Source organism: Macaca nemestrina, chromosome 1, assembly GCF_043159975.1.
Source record: "Macaca nemestrina isolate mMacNem1 chromosome 1, mMacNem.hap1, whole genome shotgun sequence".
In the NCBI taxonomy this organism is placed as follows: Eukaryota; Metazoa; Chordata; class Mammalia; order Primates; family Cercopithecidae; genus Macaca; species Macaca nemestrina.
The window spans coordinates 113,473,374-113,494,119 of record NC_092125.1 but is presented as its reverse complement, the minus strand read 5'-3'; the positions used below and the strand labels follow the sequence as shown (position 1 = coordinate 113,494,119).

The 20,746-nt window shown below is 44.1% G+C and overlaps 1 protein-coding gene across 4 annotated transcripts in view; it reads right to left on the bottom strand.

Moving 5' to 3' along the window:
• LOC105479069 (zinc finger protein 697) overlaps positions 1–19,319 on the bottom strand; it is a 49,108-nt gene extending 29,789 nt beyond the window's left edge. The window contains exon 1 of one of the 4 annotated variants that reach the window (XM_011736873.3): positions 19,004–19,319. Coding sequence is in view for 3 of the 4 variants with exons in the window: in XM_071086846.1 (XP_070942947.1) it covers positions 18,198–18,292 (95 nt within the window). In the remaining variant the exon portion in view is untranslated. The other 3 variants (XM_011736872.2, XM_071086846.1, XM_011736871.2) reach the window with 3 other exon arrangements.
• Between the last annotated feature and the right edge of the window lie 1,427 nt (positions 19,320–20,746).

Sequence of the window (20,746 nt, the reverse complement as noted above, 5' to 3'; positions counted from 1 at the left end):
CAAACAGCTTCCCCCAGCCTTGCTGCTAAAGGTTCTATTAATGAACAACTCACAACGTGGATTCAAGAACCAGGGAGGGTCTAGTTGCTTAAGGGAGCTAGGTAGAGGGAGAAAGGTTTAATTCCAAATTCAGTTAGTTTTCAGCTGCTGATTGCCCATCCTGTAAACAGAGTATAGGCCTAAAGCTAAATAGGGTGTGGGTGCCTGGTTCAGTAAACTCTGACTTACACCATCTCTAAGGGAGCTCTCCTTCCCCCAATAAGAAGAAATAGAAGTTTAAGGGGGAAAAGCAATAGCCTGGTGGGCATACAAAACTTAATTCTACATCTAGTTGTAATCACTGAGGGAGACAATTCTGGTTTTTGGCCAACACAACCACTGTGCTGTGTGACTTGAAGCATTTGCCCCCTTCGGGCTTCTGTTCCATGAGAAGGTTGGGTTTGAATGTTCCTGAGTCCTCTTCAGGCTTGTCATATGACACACAGGTGAGTTGATCCAGGAAGGCATCATTGTCAGTTTCATTAGACGTTTCCAGCTCCAGCTTGTTAATCCACACAGCCAACTCTTAATCCCCAAACATTCCACCACCACCATCACAAAACCTTTTTCTTGGATGCAGATCACTTCAGGGTGGGACTGGGCAACTTCAAGACTGCTCGAATCCTGGTTTCTAGAACTTGTGATATTTTCATGTCCCTTTCCCCTACCTCCATTTCAAAAAAGTAAGGCCTATCACCAGGAAAATGCTCAAGAGCCTTCTAGACAAACTCAACCCCACTTGAAAGAAAAATCAGATCACTTTGAAGACACTGCTACAGAGCAGAGGTGAATGTGATAAAGTATCTCTAAAAAGAGAAAAAGACTCCAGCGTGGGCAATAGAGCAAGGTCCCTTCTCTACAAAAACTTTTTACAAAATAGCTGGGTGTGGTGGCACATGTCTTTAGTCCCAGCTACTTGGGAAGCTGCGGCAGGAGGATCACTTGAGCCCAGGAGTTCCAGGCTGCAGTGAGCCAAGACTGCCCCCAGCTTCCCCCGCACTCCAGCCTGAGAAACAGAGCAAGACCCCATCTCAAAAAAAAAAAAAAAAAAAAAAAAAAAGAGGGAGGGAGGGAATGAGGTGGGAAGATGGGGGAGGGTAACTGAAGCCAGTAGCAGAGCCAGAATTAGAATTTAAACCAAGTTCATTGGCACATTCTCCAAATCCCCCACTTTGGGGCTACTTGTAAAATCTATCCCTATTGAACAAGAGCCCCACCACTTTGTGGATTTAACCTAACTTCCTATGAAGAGGTTAGGGCAGAGGAGTGTACACATCTCCCCCGCCTTCCTGGATTTTACATAGAAACCAAGGCCAGAAATAGTACCAGGTCTGTCCCAGCCTTTAAAAGATAAAGCAGAGGCGCAGCTCCCGCCTCGCTGGGGCAGCCTTCTGCGCGGACCCCACGCGGTCACGCGGCCCCTGGCCTGGATGGCGCTGCGGACGCGGTGTCGCCTTGGAGCAGACCTAAGCACCTTCCAATGCACTGCAGTGGGTTCATTTCCTTTGACTCCAGTAACTGAGAGGTAAATCAGGGTGACCCATTTGACGTGTAAAGAACACCGAGGCCACAGAAGCTGAACCCCAGGCGGCGTCTCTCTCAGAGGCAGCGGGTGTTCCCCTCCGCTGGCTCCTAGAAGGGACAAATAGCCAGCGAGTTAGGACTGGAAGAGGAAGGCCAGTCCCCAGCGAAGCAGCGCGGGCCGCACCTGGCAGCCCCGACCAGCAGGGACGGCCAGTTCCAGAGCAGATCACTCCCCGCCCCCGCTTGGGCCCCGCCAGCCCCCAGGGCAGAGGGCGGAAGAGTCATGTGCCGCGGCGGCCACTGCCAGGTGGCGGGGAGCCAGGCCGGCAGGGCTGTCATGTCAGTGGAAGGAAGCGGCCCGGCGGGCGGCGGGCCAGGAGCTGCTCCCACTCGGGCCTCCAGACTGCACCTCGTTTCCTGTCTCCCACTCATTTCAAGGGTCCCTTCCCTACCTCCTCAGAGGGACGCAGAGCCGGCCAGCAGCAGCTGGAGGCTTCCTCCCTCCTCTTCCCACGCCCCTGTGCCCACCACTATTTCCCAAGAGAGAGCTTCCCTAGCAGAATCCAGGCGGGGACACCCGATTGGGTAGAGTGCTGGAAAAACAATTTCAGCCTGCGGTTCAAAAGGCTGAACTCATGACCACAACTGGGGTCTAACCAGAGATTCCAGGGGGTTAATCATTCGTCCATCTTCAGCACCAACTGGGTGAAAAGCCAGCTAGCCTCTCAGGGGATATGATCATCAGGGTCCTGCCTCCTCACTGGGAAGTTTATGGTCAAAAGGAACTCAAAGGGCAAAGAAAGCCACCTCGCCATATTTGCAGGGGATGCCTCTACTGAGCAAGGGGTAAGCATCTTACACAGAATGTGTCCACAACCAAATGTGGCAGGCGAACTTCCCCTCAGCTGGCTTTGTCAAGCACAAACCCAGACTGCCCAACCCAAAATGCCAGCCACCCACGTGGCAGACTGCTGCATGAGGGTGAACATTAATTCCAGACAGGGACAGCCAAAAGATTACTGCACCTAAGTGTTGCCCACTCTCCAGACAAGAGGAGCTAAAATAATATGGTTTCTGCCTTGTGGTTACTGCTTTTTTCCCTGGAGAAGGAAGCCCAAGTTGGAAAAAGAAGGCTCAAAACCAAGGCAACAGAGAAATCAACCTGCATCCCCACGGGTCAGCACCAGTCTGAGGCTCCTTCCGATCTCTGTGATCAGGAATAGCACAAATGCCCTTGGGGTCAGGCATTTCCTGTCCATGGGTTGGGTTAGGGCCCCTCAGTTTGGCTTGAGGGCCTCAGCTTATCATAAATGCCAATCCTCCACCACCACCCTATTCCTCCTGCACAAAATAAGAATTAGTACAGTGCAGACACAGATCCTAAGAGCCCTCAGAGTTAGACTCTCTGCCCTCAGCTGAGAAGTCACAAAAGCTAAAGGTTTTCCTGTTGGCATTTACTGTCCATGTTTTACATTTAACTGATTAGAATCTTCTGCGACATAAATCAGGGTGATCCATTTTCCTGTATATTTTCCTTATATACAGGAAATCCTTCTGTTCATGGTTTTTTATTCCCTGTGCTCCACCACCACTACTGTTTTACACCCTCAGCTGTTTTATTTCGTAAGAGAAACTTTGGGCAGCCCTCAGACTTATTATCTCTAGACACTTTCTCAGCAGCTGGCTCAAATGTTCCATGTTTGCATTTCAGCAAATCACAGACCTTGGAAATCCCTTCATTCAACCTTCTTTTACAGAGATGAAACTAAGGCTAAAAAGGGAAAGTGACTGAAAGTCAGGTTTTACTAGAAGAGTTGTGGCCAGACTCTCAATGTTGCTGATGGTGTCTCCAATGATCTTTGCATCTCTTTAATATAAAACACATCTTCAAAAAAGAGCCAGATAAATCGAGGACATATACTTGCCCTTTTTTTTTTTTTTTTTTTTTTGCACACTGATTAATCAGGGTCCTCCTGAGAAAGAGAACCAACAGGATGTGTGTGTGCATGTGTGTATGTGTGTATATGTGTGTGTGTGTGTGTGTGTATATATATATATATAGAGAGAGAGAGAGATTGATTTATCATAAAGAACTGGCTCAAGCCATTACGCGGTCTGGCAAGTCCAAAATCTGCAGGGTGGGCTGACAGGCTGGAAACCCAGGAGAGCAGCAGAAAATTCCTCTGAAGACCAGTCTGTTTGTTCTATTCAGGCTTTCAACTGATTGGATGAGGCCCACCCACATTATGGTGGGGAATCGACTCAAAGTCCACTGATTTATATGTTATCCTCATCTAAAAAACATCCTCACAAAAACACCCGAAATAATGTTTGACCACAAATCTTGGCATTCCGTGGCCCAACCAAACTGACACATAAAACCGTCATACATATTGTAGCTTAAAAGTGTAGTCTGCGGCCGGGCGCGGTGGCTCAAGCCTGTAATCCCAGCACTTTGGGAGGCCGAGACGGGTGGATCACTAGGTCAGGAGATGGAGACCATCCTGGCTAACCCGGTGAAACCCCGTCTCTACTAAAAAATACAAAAAACTAGCCGGGTGAGGTGGCGGGTGCCTGTAATCCCAGCTACTCGGAGGCTGAGGCAGGAGAATGGCGTAAACCCGGGAGGCAGAGCTTGCAGTGAGCTGAGATCCGGCCACAGCACTCCAGCCTGGGCGACAGAGCGAGACTCCGTCTCAAAAAAAAAAAAAAAAAAAAAGGGTAGTCTGCCGTAATTGCATCATATTTCAAAATTTACCCATATAAACATTTTTCATGAAAACCATTATTACATACAGATAGTTGAATAGAGTCTCAGGGTATATGTGCTATAGAGGACAGCAGGAAAAAATCAAGATTAATCTTAAAGATCTGCACAGCCACATGTATGTATTGTCTGGATTGGGGTCCTAGTTGTGTAACACTCCTACAGCAGAAAGACATGCAATTTAATCATGTATTTCACTGAAGGACAAAAGAGAAAACAGGCTAAGACTGCACCAGGGGTTTATGTGAGATATGGGAGTTGTTAACAAACAGCCTTGTTCTGGGAAAGTTGATGCTGGAATCCCATATTAATGTTGCCAGATGGGGCCAGGTGACCTCAGGAAGTCTTTTCCAACCCAGATGATTTTGCGATCATATTTCCACTGTAATGAATAGCCCTCAAGAGAATGCTTATCATAGCAAATAAGGAGAGAGGGGTGTTGGGGCCAAAGGACTTGAGGCATACATTCAATCACCCCAGCTTCCCACTGTAGATTCAATAACAACAAAAAAAACTGCTCTTCCAATTCTTTGCCCAAAATAACTGTTTGGTGTTGTTGATGAAGAATGGCTGGCGTGTTCCAGCCCAGCGCATTTCAGCAGTGGGTAAGTGACACCTCTCCTTATAATCTGCCAAGATATCTTCCAAAAAGAAAAAACAGGAATAAAAACGTAAAGAAGTCACCTGATGCCTGAATTTTCCTGCCTACCTGTTAACCTCCACAGCTCGTTTTCGGCATGAAGTAAAACTTTGCATACACTTAAAAACATGTTTTAAATAATTACATACCTGTTACTCTTATTTCCTTAAAAATTACAGATTATCAGCAAAAACCAGATCATAGGAATGTAACACACATGATCCACTTTCTTCAATAACAATGCAACAGTGACAAAAATGGCAAAGAAAGGGGAAAGTAGAGAGAACTGTAGGTCAAAAAACATAAACAAATCAACCAACCCCAATATACTGACCTTATCTGAATGCCAACTCAAACTTACAAATTACAGAAACAAATTATAAGATAACTGAGGAACTGTGAATATTAATTAGATATTTGATATCAAGAAACTTCATTTTGTCAGGTGTTGGTACTGAGATTAAGTGTACAAAGAGTTCTTATATATTTAAGAGATATATAATGAAATATTTGCAAGTGAAATGGTATGTCTAGAATTTGCTTCACCATAATTCCTGGGCAAAGGGGAATGGGCTGGGGTACAGATTAAGCAATATTGGTCATATATTGACCACCGTTGAAGCTGGGTGGTGGTATATGTAGGCTTATTACACTACTCTATCTACTTTTATATATTTACTAGAAAACTTACTAATAAAAAGTTTTAAAATGAATAATTATATTTGTTCGGAAATTTTGGGTTATTTATGTTCATTTAAGTTATGGCCAGAACATAATAAAATATCAGTGATTTCCATAAAAGGAGTAGCCTGCTTTTATAAATCATGCCAAAACAAGAGTGGTTACGAGGCTTAATACTGAATAGAGCTCATGGGAACTGGGAGAAGGGGCAATGGAGCAAAGATACTAATAGAAACTTAAGTTTGATGCTTTTTGCTCTTTTTTAAAATGAGATAAAGGAATAGCTGTTATGTTCAAAATAGAATCAGATTCTGTTTCCATTTTCATCTACTTTTATATTTCCAAACAACGAAAAAAGGATCCTGCCCACCAGAACTTGTTTATTTCCACCATTAATGCAGCAACTCTACACTCCAAACCAAGAAGGAATAAACTGGATTAGGGGTCCTAGTTGTGACAGTTCTATGAGGGGAATGCTTTATCCCCAGCACAGACAAACTAATGAAAGGATGTGAGTGTCCAGTAGGTTAAGTACATCAATAATTGGTCCTCCCTGGAATCACCTTCTAAGGGGATGAAAAATGGAAGAGTGTGCATAGATGAAAAGGAAGATAACACAGTAGTGATTTATGAAAATATGATCTCCACGAGATGAACTCTGAGAGGAACAGAATTACTTTACTAGCTCAAACTGAGAACTTTTAAATTTAGATATGTCCTCAGACAATGGTCAGAGAAACTCTGAGGATGCCAGTTAAATTGCTTCATACCACAGTACAGAGAGCAACTAGAAGATATTATGCTCCTACTTTACATGAGAACTGAAAGCTCACAGGTATTTTCTGTTTCAGCCAATGGTGCACAGTAAATCTAGGATGCACACACCCAGTCACAGGACACAGCTTTCCTACAGGAAGTGATGCATCTGTCTCAAGAAGGAGGCTTGTGTGTCTGGGACTCATTCATAACTGGAACATCACGTTACTAAGTCATTCATCAGGTTCAGTCTGGGTTCCTTACCTTTAGTTCCTAGCACTTCCCAAAGAGAGCAACAGTACTATACAAACTTGCAAACAGAATAACGGTATTTTTCTTGAGCACCAGTTCTTAGTCTGAGAACCTTCAGAATCCGTGAACTCCCTGCAGCCTTATGGAAATGTGTCTGTAGGCACTTTCTCCTGATGAGAAGGCCCAAAGCTTTTTCTTGGACTCTGAAAGGATCCATGGAACAGAAACAAAAATCCTGTTATAAACCACTATTACAAAGAACTCATGATACATATCCTTATCAAAACAATTCAAAAATCATCCAGAGTGGTTTTGGGTAAGGGGGAGAAGAGCAATTTCACCACTATACGCCACAAGATCTTTTGGTGTGCTGGTGGAGAAGAGAAGATAACGGCAGTAAGTCCAAAAGCAGGCAGTAGCGCAGACAAAAATAGCAGTAAATTTCAAACACATATGGAGAGTGAGGGACCCAGCAAATGTAACCTGCCTGATCCAGTTTGGTGACCTCACCTAACACCCTATTTTACAGATGAGTCAGGCAATGGAAACCAAGAAAGGTTAAGTAAATTCCCCATGAACACACCAGTTAAGGGCAGACACGAGCCTAAATCACTGGCATATTAACCTTTGTTCCAATCCCCCCTTGCTACTCAATCCAACATAACCTATGGTGCTTGGCTAATTAACACTTGCGATTTAGGTCTCCCAGCATCATTAGTTCACCGGCTTTTCACTTCCTAGTCACTCAGGTTATGTGACAGGTGCACTAAGAGGGAGGGAAGTTGTTCCTCAAGACTGTAACACCCTGCCTCTCTTGGATGTATCTAATTTATAAGCTTGACCCCAGGTTTATGGCTCCTGTCAGCTGCTTACTTGGGCAGTGAGTAAAATCACATTAATCAAGCCATAACCTAGCCAGTACACAAAATGCTTTGTTAGTTAATCCTTCTCCTCTCAAAGGAAAAAGAATTAAAATCTGGACAAAGTCACAACTCATTCCTAACAAATCTTCAAAGTGTTAGCAAAGTCATCTTGCCTGCAAAGAATAACATGCAAATACTCGGATAAAGAAGGGCATTCTGGGAGTTACACAAAACTGCAACATAGGGAGGCCTAGTTCACATTTAACTGCACCATGAGATCAAGGACTCAGTTCATCCTATGGGACCCATTACTACAAATACAGATTCTCAGCTCCACCCTGTGCTTTAACAGCTTTGTAGTCCCCATACGGGAAGTTATATAGATGTGTGCCTGGTGGCAGGGAAAGCACCACTCCAAGTACATTTTGCTGTAGAGAATGTATCCACAGATAATGAGCAAATCTTACAACTTGAATTCACAAAGGTGTCAAGTTGGTAGAGGATGGGGCCACCCTTCAGATTACTGGATTCCTTTTAGGTACAATCTCCCTTGCACCAGATTCTCCCAACCCGCTCTGTCATATTCATGAGTTTAGTGCTCTGGCTTTAGTGACAGCATTTCACTGACTTCATTTTTCCTGTTTTCTTCCAGACTCCTGATAATTTTTTTCCTTTTGTAGTTTCAATTATTTTTTCTCTAGAAAAAACATAGAAAATGTTCTTCAAACTTAACTTCATATGATCCTCAGAAATGATCTCTGACTTAACAGGTTTTGGATTCTCTGCTGTTTTTACTAGAGAAAAACATCTTGTTGGCTTGAAAAAAAAGCAGTTGTTTGAATTAGCATTGACTTAATGGAATGTTAGAGTAAACACTGAATAATACTGAGTCCTTTGTATAGTATTTGAAAAAAATCATCATCTGTGTGTGTGTGTATGTGTGAGAGAGAGAAAGAGAGAGACAGAGAGAGAGAGGAAAGAGAGAGAAAGGAGAGGTGAAGACCATGAAGCCTCCAAAGTACTGGTTATACCGTTTAAAAAACTCTTTAAAGACATTTTTCTATTCAAACTATGAAACTCATTAAAAGGGGAGACTGCTTCATTCTGCAGTATCATTTTTAAATCACTAAAACCAATTATCAAACTATATTATATTTTCTCCTGCAATGCCATTTTTTTTGCCAAATGAATCTTACAGGCTATTGGGGAACGGAGGAATAAGTATTAGTGAGCCCCAGTTAAAAACTTAACGTCACCACGACACTCTCACAGTTTCCCAGTGAACTTGGGCTTCCAGATGGGACAACCTCAGCAGACAATGTTAATTGCTAACATTTAGTTAGTGATCCAGACCCACATCAATTATCAGCTATATTATTTCTACCTTCCAAATTCAGTGGTCTCTTCTCCTTTGATCTCACCATCAACACTGTAAAGTGCTTGGCATGTAATAGGAGTTCAATAAATGGCCGCGGAAATCTTGTTGAGACACTCTCCTTGGAAATTCTCTTTGCTTAGCACCCACAGTATTGCACTGTCCTAGTCCTCCTCATACTTCGCTGACCACCCTGTCTCCTCTTAACTCCTAAAATAGGTCAGCCTTCAAGGGTTTTTTTTACATTTTCTTCTCCCTCTCCCTCAACTGTTTGGCCTCTTCCTGTAGCTTTATACAGCTCTTCTATCCAAAGACCTCACAAATTTGAATCTCTCACCCAACCCCTGACCTGCACTCCAGATCCACATTTCTCATGATGCCCCAAGCATTACAGCTGAGGAGCCTGAACGTCCCTTCCAGTCCTGAGGTGCTGTCCCGCACGTCCCATGTGATAAGGGACAGGAGGCAGCAGAAACAGGAAAATCACATGCAAAGGAGTCACCAGCATGGATTCAAGTAGAAGTCTGTCACTGACACATGGTGTGCCCAGGACAGTTATTTCACCTCTTTGAGTCTTAGTTTAATCATCTCCACAATAGGGGAAAACAAGCTACCTTGAAAGGATGCTATAAAGACTCAGTGAATTTCCATTTGTAATGTATCTGGCCCAAGTCAGGTTTAAAAACAAGTATTAGTTCTTTTCTTGAATCTTTGCTACAAATCAGCTCCTCCTGGCAGTGTCCATTTCTGTTAAAGCCGTCTTTGTTCTTACTCAGAAGCTCAAAACCCTGGACTCAACTTTGACCCGTCCCTCACCCCTTTCAATCAAATCAGTCGCCATGTTCTTTTTACTTTTCTCTTTTTTCAGTTGCCACTATCACTGCAGTACATACTCTTACTAGTTACATGCACCTACGTGTCAGTACTGCATCAATCTTAAAACCTAATTGTCACTTTATTATTCTGCTCAGAAACCCCTAAGTGACTTTGTCATATAAGCGCAGACTCGAAGTCGTTAACAATCTAGCCCAAGGCTCTCTTACCTCATCTTAACCTCTGTCCCCTAACCCCAGCCCAAAAGGGTTGCTGTAAATCCCCCAGATGGCACCCGGTTTTCCCTTCCTCAGATGCTTTTCCTCCTCAAAGCATGGGTTACAGTCTGTCCTTTTCTGGAGGGAGTGGCACCTGTAATGGTTAAAAGTTCAGATTCTTGGCCGGGCGCGGTGGCTCAAGCCTGTAATCCCAGCACTTTGGGAGGCCGAGGCGGGTGGATCACGAGGTCAGAAGATCGAGACCATCCTGGCTAACATGGTGAAACCCCGTCTCTACCAAAAATACAAAAAACTAGCCGGGCGAGGTGGCGGGCGCCTGTAGTCCCAGCTACTTGGAGGCTGAGGCGGGAGAATGGCGTAAACCCGGGAGGTGGAGCTTGCAGTGAGCAGAGATCGCGCCACTGCACTCCAGCGTGGGCGACACAGCGAGACTCCGTCTCAAAAAAAAAAAAAAAAAAAAAAAAAAAAAAAAGTTCAGATTCTTGCCAGGCACGGTGGCTCATGCGTGTAATCCCAGCACTTTTGGGGGCCGTAGCCAGTGGATCCTTAAACTCAGGAGTACAAGATCAGCCTGGGCAACAGGGCAAAACCCCGTCTCTACAAAAAAAAAAAAAAAAAAAAAAAAAAAAATTAGCCAGAATTGGTGGCATACAAGTGTAATCCCAGCTACTTGGAGGGCTGAAGTGGGAGGATTGTTTGTGCCCAGAAGGTATTCACACCACTGGACTTCAGCCTGGGTGACAGAGCGAGATCCTGTCTCAAAAAAACCAAAAACCAAACAAGATTCTGGAGCCATACAACCTGTGTCTAGCTGTTAGCCTTAAGCAAATTGTTCAGCCTCTTTTAGCCTTAGTTTTCTTCATCTATAAAATGGAGAGAACAACTGAACCTACCTTATAGGGATATTAAGTGCTCAGATAGTATTATTATCATTATTTTTTCACTTTGTATGACTTAAGATACTTTTTCTTATCTTATTCTGCCTAATATTAGTTTTTAAAATAGAATCATACTCACAATAATTCATATCTTATTTTTGGCTCTCCTTTTTCTCCTACCACCTCCCAACTGTAAGTTCCTTATGGGAACAAACACTTTATTCACTTTGATAATTCCCTCACACCATGGACCTTCAAATAGTTCTTGAAATGGATAAAATCAGTAGTAATTATTTCTTCCCCTCAGTCTCAAAAGGAAGACCTAAAAAGACTAGGAAATCTAGTGATTCGGCAAAATCACATCAGGTAAGGTAGAGTCATAGAGACAACCTAACTCTCCTAACTGGATCCAATAACCTGTTAGCATCAGGAGCCAAGCATGCTTAATTACCCTGAAAAATAGGTAGCCATGACAGGAAATGGCAATTAGCCTCAAAAGTTAGGCAGACCATTCTCAAAAAAGAATTCTGCATCTCTTGGCCCAAATGCCAGCATGCTTTGTTTGTATCAAATGGCCCTGTGTGGGTCCTCCCTCCACTCCAAGGGTTTAACCCTTGATCAGCTGTGCAAACAGAGGTGGCACAGGGCTGTTTATGTTCACTGTGGGGAATGCTACTAGACTGTCCCCCCATGACAGGACAACTGCTTCTGTCCCACCCAAGGAAAGCTAGGACTAGCAGTTACAGAAATTAAATGAAGAATGAAGAAAGACCAACATTTAACCTTCAAAGTAATTACAAAACTAAAGAAGTTGCTGGGTGAGGCAGGGCAGGGAGTGCATTCAAATACCGGGGAGATTTGCATTTAACATTAAGAGTGGCTATTCAGACTAAAGTTTTATTCTTTGGCAGTTTTCAAGGGTTTCACGTTTCGTTTTGTTTAATCTTACTACAACAAGAAAGGCATGGATTCCTCGATTTCTCTTCTCACCTACATAGAATCATCAGCCTAGAAAACCCTTTTCCTAAAGGCCCAGAATTTGGCTGGGAAACAAATGAAGGCCCTTAAGAAAGTTAGTAAAGATTACATGCCATATAGGAAGTGTTGACCAGGAATACTTACCACACCACCAATTCAATCAATAAACACAAGCATGTATTAGGAAGTGGAGAAACAGAAACAAAGGATGTCCTGTGACAACTGCCCCCCAGACTAGTGTAGGTTATGGCTGCAGTCTGGTTAAATTCAACTGACACTTATTGTTTTAAGGGTGGGTGGTAAAAGGGGAGTGTGTCTTCAAGTTAACTTCACATTTTGGTTTCTCAGTTCTGGAGTAAACTAAACTAGTTTTATGTTAAATTAAATCTGGCACACCACCACCCCCCCCCCCCAAAAAAAAAAAGAAAAAAGAAACAATGGAGAAACCTCATATACAAAAAAAAAAAAAAAAAAACCCACCAAGAAAACGAGTCACAGGTGGGGAGAAAATATTTGCAAAAAATATATATATGATAAAAGACTGTTAACCAAGATATAGAAAGAACTCTGAAAACTCAATGAGAAAACAACCCAATTAAAAAATGGGCAAAAGATCTGAATAGACACCTCACCAAAGAAAATATACAGATGGGAAATAGGCACATAAAAAGATTTTTAACATTGATATGGTTTGGCTGCATCCCCACCCAAATCTCATCTTGAATTGCAGTTCCCATAATCCCCACGTGTCATGGAAGGGACCAGGTGGGAGGTAATTGAATCATGGGGGCGGTTACCCTCAGGCTGTTCTCAGGATAGTGAGAGTTCTCAGAAGATCTGATGATTTTATAAGGAGCTTGTCCCCCTTTGCTCGGCACTTCTCTCTTCTGCTGCCACGTGAAGAAGGACACATTTGCTTCACCTTCTGCCATGATTGTAAGTTTCCCGAGGCCTCCCCAGCCATGCAGAACTGTGAGTCAATTAAACCTTTTTTCCTTATAAATTATCCTGTTTTAGGTATTTCTTCATAGGAGCATGAGAACGAACTAATACAAACATCAATGTCATTTGAGAATTTCAAGTTAAAACAAGATGCCACTACTTCGCTTATTAGAATGGTCAAAATCCAAAACACGACACCACCACAGAGTTATCAAGCTGTGAAAAAACATGGAGAAACCTTAAAACGTATACTACTAAATGATAGAAGCCAATATGAAAAGGTCACATATTGTATGATTCCAACCATATGACATTCTGTAAAAGGCAAACTACGGAGACAGTAAAAAGATCAGTGGTTGCCAAAGGTTAGGGGAAGGGAGGGATAAATAAGTGGAGGACAGAAGGTGTCTAGGACAGTGAAATTATTCTGTACTACACTACAATGGTAGATACCTGTCATTATACATTTGTCAAAACCATAGAATATACACCAAGAGTGAACCCTAAAGTAAATTATGGATTTTGGGTGATAATGATTATCAATATAGGTTCCTAAGTTGTACCAAATGTATCACTCTGGAGCAGGATGCTGAGAGTGGGGGAGGCTGTACATGTGTGAGGACAGGAGGCAGACAGGAACTCTACTTTCTCATTTTTGCTGTGAACCTAAACCTGCTCTAAAATATTTTTGAAATTTTATATATATACACACACACATAATGTACATGTATGTAAGATATCTTCCCCAGCTTATATAATTTATAAGCATACAACCTTACCCATACCTCATTGTAAAAAATGGTTTGTGCCATCATTTTAGGAACAAATTTAAATGAAATTTTAAAAATACATAACATATTCATTCAACAAATATTTATCAAACCCTTACCATGCACTACCCATTATTCTAGATTCTCTGTTATAGAGATTACATTCTAATGAACTTTCTATTCTATCTTCTATTTCTAAACCACCTTCTAAACCACCTCTACTTTCTAAACCACCTTCTATTATCAGAAATCATTGTCAGTACCTGCCTGAAGGATTATTTTCAAAACTAGCAAAACAAAAATAAAGTGATTCTTTGAAATTCACAAAAGTTCCCAGGTATGGGGGACAAAAAAGTTCAACAACTGGAAAAGTCTTCCTATAGTGCCCTGCTAAACTTCATCAAGCATCAAAGATGTGCTAAGCACATGAAATAGCTCTGAGGTGATGAGCCAAAGCAAAACGTTTCTTAGCAAATAAAACCCAGAAACTTTATTCCTCTTTTATAATTATGGTAAGATCCTGATAAACTTCTCAAAGACCATGTATATCTGAAGTAGCTCTCTGAATAAAAGTAGGCCCTTTCCCTTTAACTACCCATAGCAAATTTAGCCTCCACAGAAGGAAAAACCTGAAGTATCGCATGTGACCCTCCCACACACCTGCTGGAACACTGTTGCTGGTCTAGGGATGCACAAAACATGACTTGCTGAATAGATTCAGTGATCCCAAGGACTGTCCTATTCTCCTTTAACATGACTAATGTGCTTATAACAACCCACAGCACGCTGTGTTTATACCAGGGCTTTCAAAATTCTGTGCACCCTTGAGGTCAGAGAAAAAGAACGTTTAGTCAACCTAAATAAATGGGTTCAATCTTGTGATAGGTGAAACCCTCTTCCACCCAAAGAGGAGAAACTACTGATCTTTCAACCATCCCTTATCAATACATGATGAAATGAATGCCAAATCTGTGCCCCACACAAATCTTGCTGCTCTGATGAAAACAGAATGAATTATCTTCCTTCCTCTCCCCAGCCTTCTTTTCCTCCAATAAGTGCAGCCAGTGAAGCCCCTCTGATTTTCTCAGATGTGCATGACATCTGAGAGATTTGGCATGACAACAAAGGGAAAGGTACTAAACAATGCCCCACCCCACTACCCCAAATTATTAAACACTATAAATCATTCAGTGCCCATGTTAGTCAAGCTAAGAAAACTCAGCTTACAGTGGTCTGCTCTGGCATATTTCCAGAAGGTACTTTCCTCTTTTGGAAGTTACATAAAAAGGGTGAAAATTAACTAAGAAAATAATTATCCTCTCTTTCTATCCCTCTTCTACAATATAAGCAAACTATCAACATGCAAATAATATTTCATGCCTCCATTTCTGCATTTTAGTCAATACCAATTCATCATTAACTCAGTTTCTGAAAGTCTACCATACGCCAGGTCGTGTTCTGGACATAAAGTCCCTGTCACATGTCGGAACCCACTCAAGTCTACTTTCATTAAGAAAACACTGAACTGCAGAATTTTAAACAATGCAAGAGATTAGGGGAGAGGCTGAGGGTGGCCTGGTGTAGTTGAAAAAGGCTACCCAAAAGAAGTGAGACTTGGCCTGGCAAGAGGAATTCAGACAGGCTGGGAGAAAAAAGAAAAGAATTCCAAAGGTCTTATTAGGGGTACCCAAAAGTCTTATTAGGGGTTCTGAACCTGGCCTTTCCAACTGATGGTCATGAGAGTTTGAGGACATAAAAATAACAAATCTATGAAAAAAACAGTACTTCTCAGAATAAGATCCATTAGGATGATTTCAGAAGCACAACAATGTGACTGGTAGGAAATCTGGGAAGTGAAGGACTTCAGGAGAAGAAGGAATAAAGAACTGTCCGTTTTCTCCCATGGAAAGCAAATTCTGAACAGGCTTGGCAGTCAGCAGACCTAAATTCCAATCTACACTCAGTTCAGAATCTGGGACTCCAGGCAAGTTTCTTACCTTCTCTCCAAGCCCTAGTTTCCACATTTTTAGAATAGAGATAACAATATGTAAGTCATCAGATTAAATAAGTTATCAGAATAAACATGTAAATCACCTAGTTTAGTAGCCGATATACAGATGTTCCATAAGTGGCGACTATTATTGTAATCACATAAAAAGAAGCATGAAAAATTGCCCAGTTCAAGTTAACTGAGGGACTATTAAATTGTAGTGTCTTTGGGGAAAGTTTGAAAGTCTGATTTGTTGTCTATTTCTATATGCTACATTTTAATCCTGGTACATTGCTTGGGCTATAAAAATAAAAATGACATGGTAAATGTCTGGCTTACTTGCCAATAGCAGGACAGTCTTCGTAGTGCTGCTTTTGTAATGAGCACTTTGCACTTTCATAATTGAATGGAAACAGTTACCTTCTTCAGTCTAGGATAATGACAAACATTGTTGATTATTTGCTTGGGATTAATCCACTCCATATTCTGCCTGAGAGTTTAAAATGTAGGCTGGCAAAGAATTTATTCAACAAACTTTTTGTCAGTGTCTTTGTACTAGACACTATGATAGGTACTTTTAGGGTCTCTCAATCCAGGAGCAAAAGGAAAAGCCTCAGTCTGGCATGTCCTAGATGCTTTATTTTCACAATTGCAATGAATCCTCACAGGTCTATGAGAAAGGCTCCATCCCCTTTTCTAAGGAAAGGCAAGAGAATTAAGATTTTTTTCATCCTTTCACTCATTCTTTGATTTATTCGTGTTTTCAAGTCAAACATCCTTTGAGCACTTGTTAGGTATTAACTCCTAAAGCAGATGTCATTGAAATAATACAAATTACCAAGGGGTAAGATTAATTTTGACTGCAAAGGTTGGCAAGAGTTCTATAAGGGAGCTAATCAACTGGGCCAGGATATGTACCAAAAATAATTAGCGACAGGTGCAGGGATGTCCAGCAAGCATGGGGTTCAACCTGGCAGTCACAGAGGTTCAAGAATGTCTGTTGCATCTTCAAGGATTGGGGAGTTATTTGCTCCAAGGATGGGGAGGTAAATTGGGGTGGGCAGGTCCAATGAAGGACAGAGGTAGGTAGGCACTGAATTGTGAAGAATTTTAAATCCCAAAGTAAGGAGTTACTTTTGTTGATTATATTAACTCTACATAGTGTGTGGTACTGAGAAACCTGTTAAGGGGCAGGTGAAAGAAAAGAAAGAAGAAGTAGGATCTTAGATACAAAGAAAAGCCCATATGCTACTGACATAGGTTCAAGCTCCAGAACTCTTACTGACACTACAGCTATTTTTTTCTTTCTACATAACAGACAAGCTCCTTCTTGCCTTAGTTTATCATCCTTGCAACCAACCTTTACCCTTTCTCCTTCCTTTCACAGGACACTAGTAATTAGGCAAAAAAGAAAAAATGTAGATTCTGAGGAAATTCAAAGAGTTTTTGGTGGGGGAGGGAGAGGAAATGTGATGCAACTCCATGAGCCTTAGTCATGCTCTGATGTGAGGTCATCATTTACCACTTCAATCCAGCCACATCAGCTGGTTCTTCTGTCTGACTAGCATCCATTTACCCCTCTATCCCAGTAGTTCTGAAAGGCCATCTATGTGTTCCTTTGTGTAATGTAAAGGGCAGCCTGACTTCACATTTATGATCTTGTTCAATTGGATGCCATCTTATTCTCTGTTGAGCATGGCTGAACTTTTGACATCAACCTTCCCTTAACAACAACCCCCACTTCCAACATACACACACACACACACACACACACACACACACACACACACACAGAGCCAATATGTTCTAACTAGAAATCATCTGAATTCACAGAGCCTCTTCCCTTCACTTCATTATCCTCATGCCCTCATCCTAAAGAACTGGGTTGTTGTTGTTGTTGTTGTTGTTTTCTCAATCCCATTCTTTATCTCAGTTCAAATGCCTCATCTCTCCTAAAGAAGCCAGGGAAGAAATGTTTTGTTTCTCCTCGAAAGCCATTTATATCAGGCTCAGGGCTCTCTCCATGCCCTACAGCATCATTCTTCCAACCATGAGCCTTGCATACTCCTGCCTGGCCACATAGGTGGCATTCTTAAAGGTCCATTTGGCTCCTCAAACATATTCCACATTAAATAATATCCACATGTTGGCTTGTTGAGAGAAGAAGGTAAACAGTTGGGAACATCAACAAAAACTCAGGTAAGGGGAGAAAGGAGAGATAGTGAGTGTGGCCCCTTAGGCGTGCTGAGTTCAGTTACAACAGTCACACTTGGACTGTGTTCAAAGTTGCCCACTCATCCACCGCAGCTCCTCAAAGACATTTAACTTGCTAGCCATTATCCGACCGACCGCATTTACCAGATGCTCAGTCTTGAGGGAGGAGGGTAAGGCAGTAGGGGATGCGGAGTATTGGTGTCATCCTACAGGTTAAGGACAAACATGCCCGCTACAAGGAGAGGGATACATCACCAACTTCAATTCAGCCCAGGGTTCATGTAGTAAGGGGTGGGTGATTCACTGCTGTAGGGGAGGCAGGGCGGTGGGGGCGCGGTTAGGAAAAAGGAAAATCGTGGCAAGTCCCAGAGGAAGTGGTAGTCGATTTCCGATGCATGGTCATAACACTCAGCGCCTCTGTGTCGCTGCTCCCCCTCAACCTTTTACTCACCCACTCCTCCCAACACGCGCCTCACCCGTGCCTCCATGCACAATCCTGAGCCTCGGCATCCCCGTGAAGGGTGCAGGTTCCAGCTTTGCCCACCACCCCACCACCTGCCGACATGGACATTTGTGGTTGGAATGCCTCCCGGGGCTAGACGGCGACCCCTCTTGGGCTGCGAGCTGCTGTCCATCTCTCCACCCACTCGTCCTTATTGTGTCATTTGCCCGGTCTGATGGCAGCCCCAAAGCCGCTCATCTGTGTGGGCTAGAATGGAGAAGAGAGGAAAAGGGAGGCACACATTTCATTCACTAGTACCCAAGATGACCTGCCGCTTCTCTTCTGCCCCTTCTCGGAGCCCCCTACCCTCCCTTAGCCCCAATGGGGCTGGGGACACGGACAGACAAGGCAAGGAGAGCGCAGTCCGTCAAGGTCCACAACTGCACACAAAGCCCTTCACCTTCTCCTTGCCTTCCAAGCTCCTCCCTGGGCTTGGCTTCTCCGAGGGTCTCTGATGCCCCCTTCGGTGGTCGGCGGGACGGTCCTATTCCCTCTTGCATCGCTGTCTCCTCCCTCACGTCTCAGCCTCCTCCTTCCCGCCCCTCGCCACATACCCCTGAGGGAGCTCAGCCCCGGCTTTGCGGGCGCGAGAGCACCCCTTAAGCCCGGGGGCCTGCGCCCCAGGGGAGCGGACAATGGTCCACTTTACGAGGCACAACTTTGCCCAGCCGTTCCGCCACCGCACTCGAACACACACCCCATCCCCGCAGCGGTCGGGTCTGGTCCCGATCAGCCCCATCCCGGAGAGGCGGTTGAGCCTAGCCACAGCCAAGCTCCTACCTGCGCGGCGGCTGGCGCGGCGAGGAGCTAGGGCACCGAGCGCCCCGGCTCGAGCCCCGCACCGCAGCGCCTCTGCCCTTGTGCGGCGGCGGCGGCGGCGGCGGCGGCGGCGGCGGCTGCAGCGGCCGCTGGCTGGCCCGCTGTATGGTTGGTTGGCTGGCTGGCTGGCTGGCTGGCTGGCTGGCTGGCTGGCTCGCTGGCTGGCTGCCCGGCTGACTCCTCACTGGGGCTTCCTGTAGGGCTGGACAAAGGACATTTCCTGGGAGGAGCGGGAGAATGCTCCCAGCATGCCTCGATTTGTAGTTCCCGGGGACTTCCTGCCACCGCAGCAGCGGGCGCCCTGGAGGTAGCTCCGGCCAGGCTAGGACTCCGGGACAGGATGAAAGGCGCTCGCTGCTTCCCTAAGCGCCGTGGGGAAGGGAGCGGCCGGCAGGTCCTGCCCCACGCCCCGCCCCGCGGCGCTCATGGAGCCCGCTGCCCCGGAGGGCGCGAGATCCCAGCCCGGCACTCCGAGCTCGCTGCACCGGTTACGGGCGGCCGGAGGACGCTGCCACTGAGCTGTCCCATGGTGCGAGAGGGCTCTGCGGTGGGAGAGGCCCATTCTTTAAAAACCAGGAAGTTTGTGATGGGTTCGCTTTTTTAAAATTAATCTAAAAAGATAAAATCTATCTTTTAAAATAGATTTTCTTTTTGTCTTTTAAGCCGTTGACATCCTGCTGGGGGCCGATTAAAGAACTTGATTGCTCACCAGGAATTCAGGTTCCTTAAGATCTTGGCGCTTCATCTTTAAAACCATACAGAGCTGATTGTTTCCAGATCCCGACCCGGTGACATTCCTCCCTCCATTGTTGGCCTTGTCCCAAACATCTTTTCAAGAAAAGCAATTAAATTGAGATTGAAAATAAATTACGTAAATTAAATATTAGACATGTGAAAACGTGTGTGCTGCTGAATTACGAAAGTGCAGGACTTTCTGCATATCTTTCCTTCATTAACCTTTAGGATTCAGCTTAGTTGGTCCTACAAAACAGATGTGATGGCCACTGTATATTGAGTGTGTGTATTTCGGGAAGTGGAAGGGTGAGGAGAAGAGGACATTGGCTACAACAGGGGTACTCCACTTCCAGCCTAGCAAGAGTCTATGATGCCCTGAACACGTTTTTGTCTATTTCTGGGACCACAGACTCAAGACCTTTAGAAAATCAAGGAAGGACCACATAGAGACTAAATGAGTAAAAGCTGTATTCTCTCCAGGAGCATGAGCAGAATGTAATAAACTGAACTAGGAAAGGACAAGTTCTAGGATGCTCTAGAATGTGTTTGAAAAGTAATCAGATAGAAAAGTCTATGGGAGGCCGGGCGCGGTGGCTCACGCCTGTAATCCCAGCACTTTGGGAGGCCGAGGCCGGCGGATCACGAGGTCAGGAGATCGAGACCATCCTGGCTAACACGGTGAAACCCCGTCTCTACTTTAAAAAAAAAAAAAAAAAAAATCACCAAAAATTAGCCTGGCGTGGTGGTGGGCACCTGTAGTTCCAGCTACTCAGGAGGCTGAGGCAGGAGAATGGCATGAACCCGGGAGGCAGAGCTTGCCGTGAGCTGAGATCATGCCACTGCACTCCAGTCTGGGCAACAGAGTGAGACTCCGTCTCAAAAAAAAAAAAAAAAAAAGGAAAGAAAAGAAAAGTCTGGGTTTGGTGGCTCATGCCTGTAATCACAGCACTTTTGGAGGCCGAGGTGGGA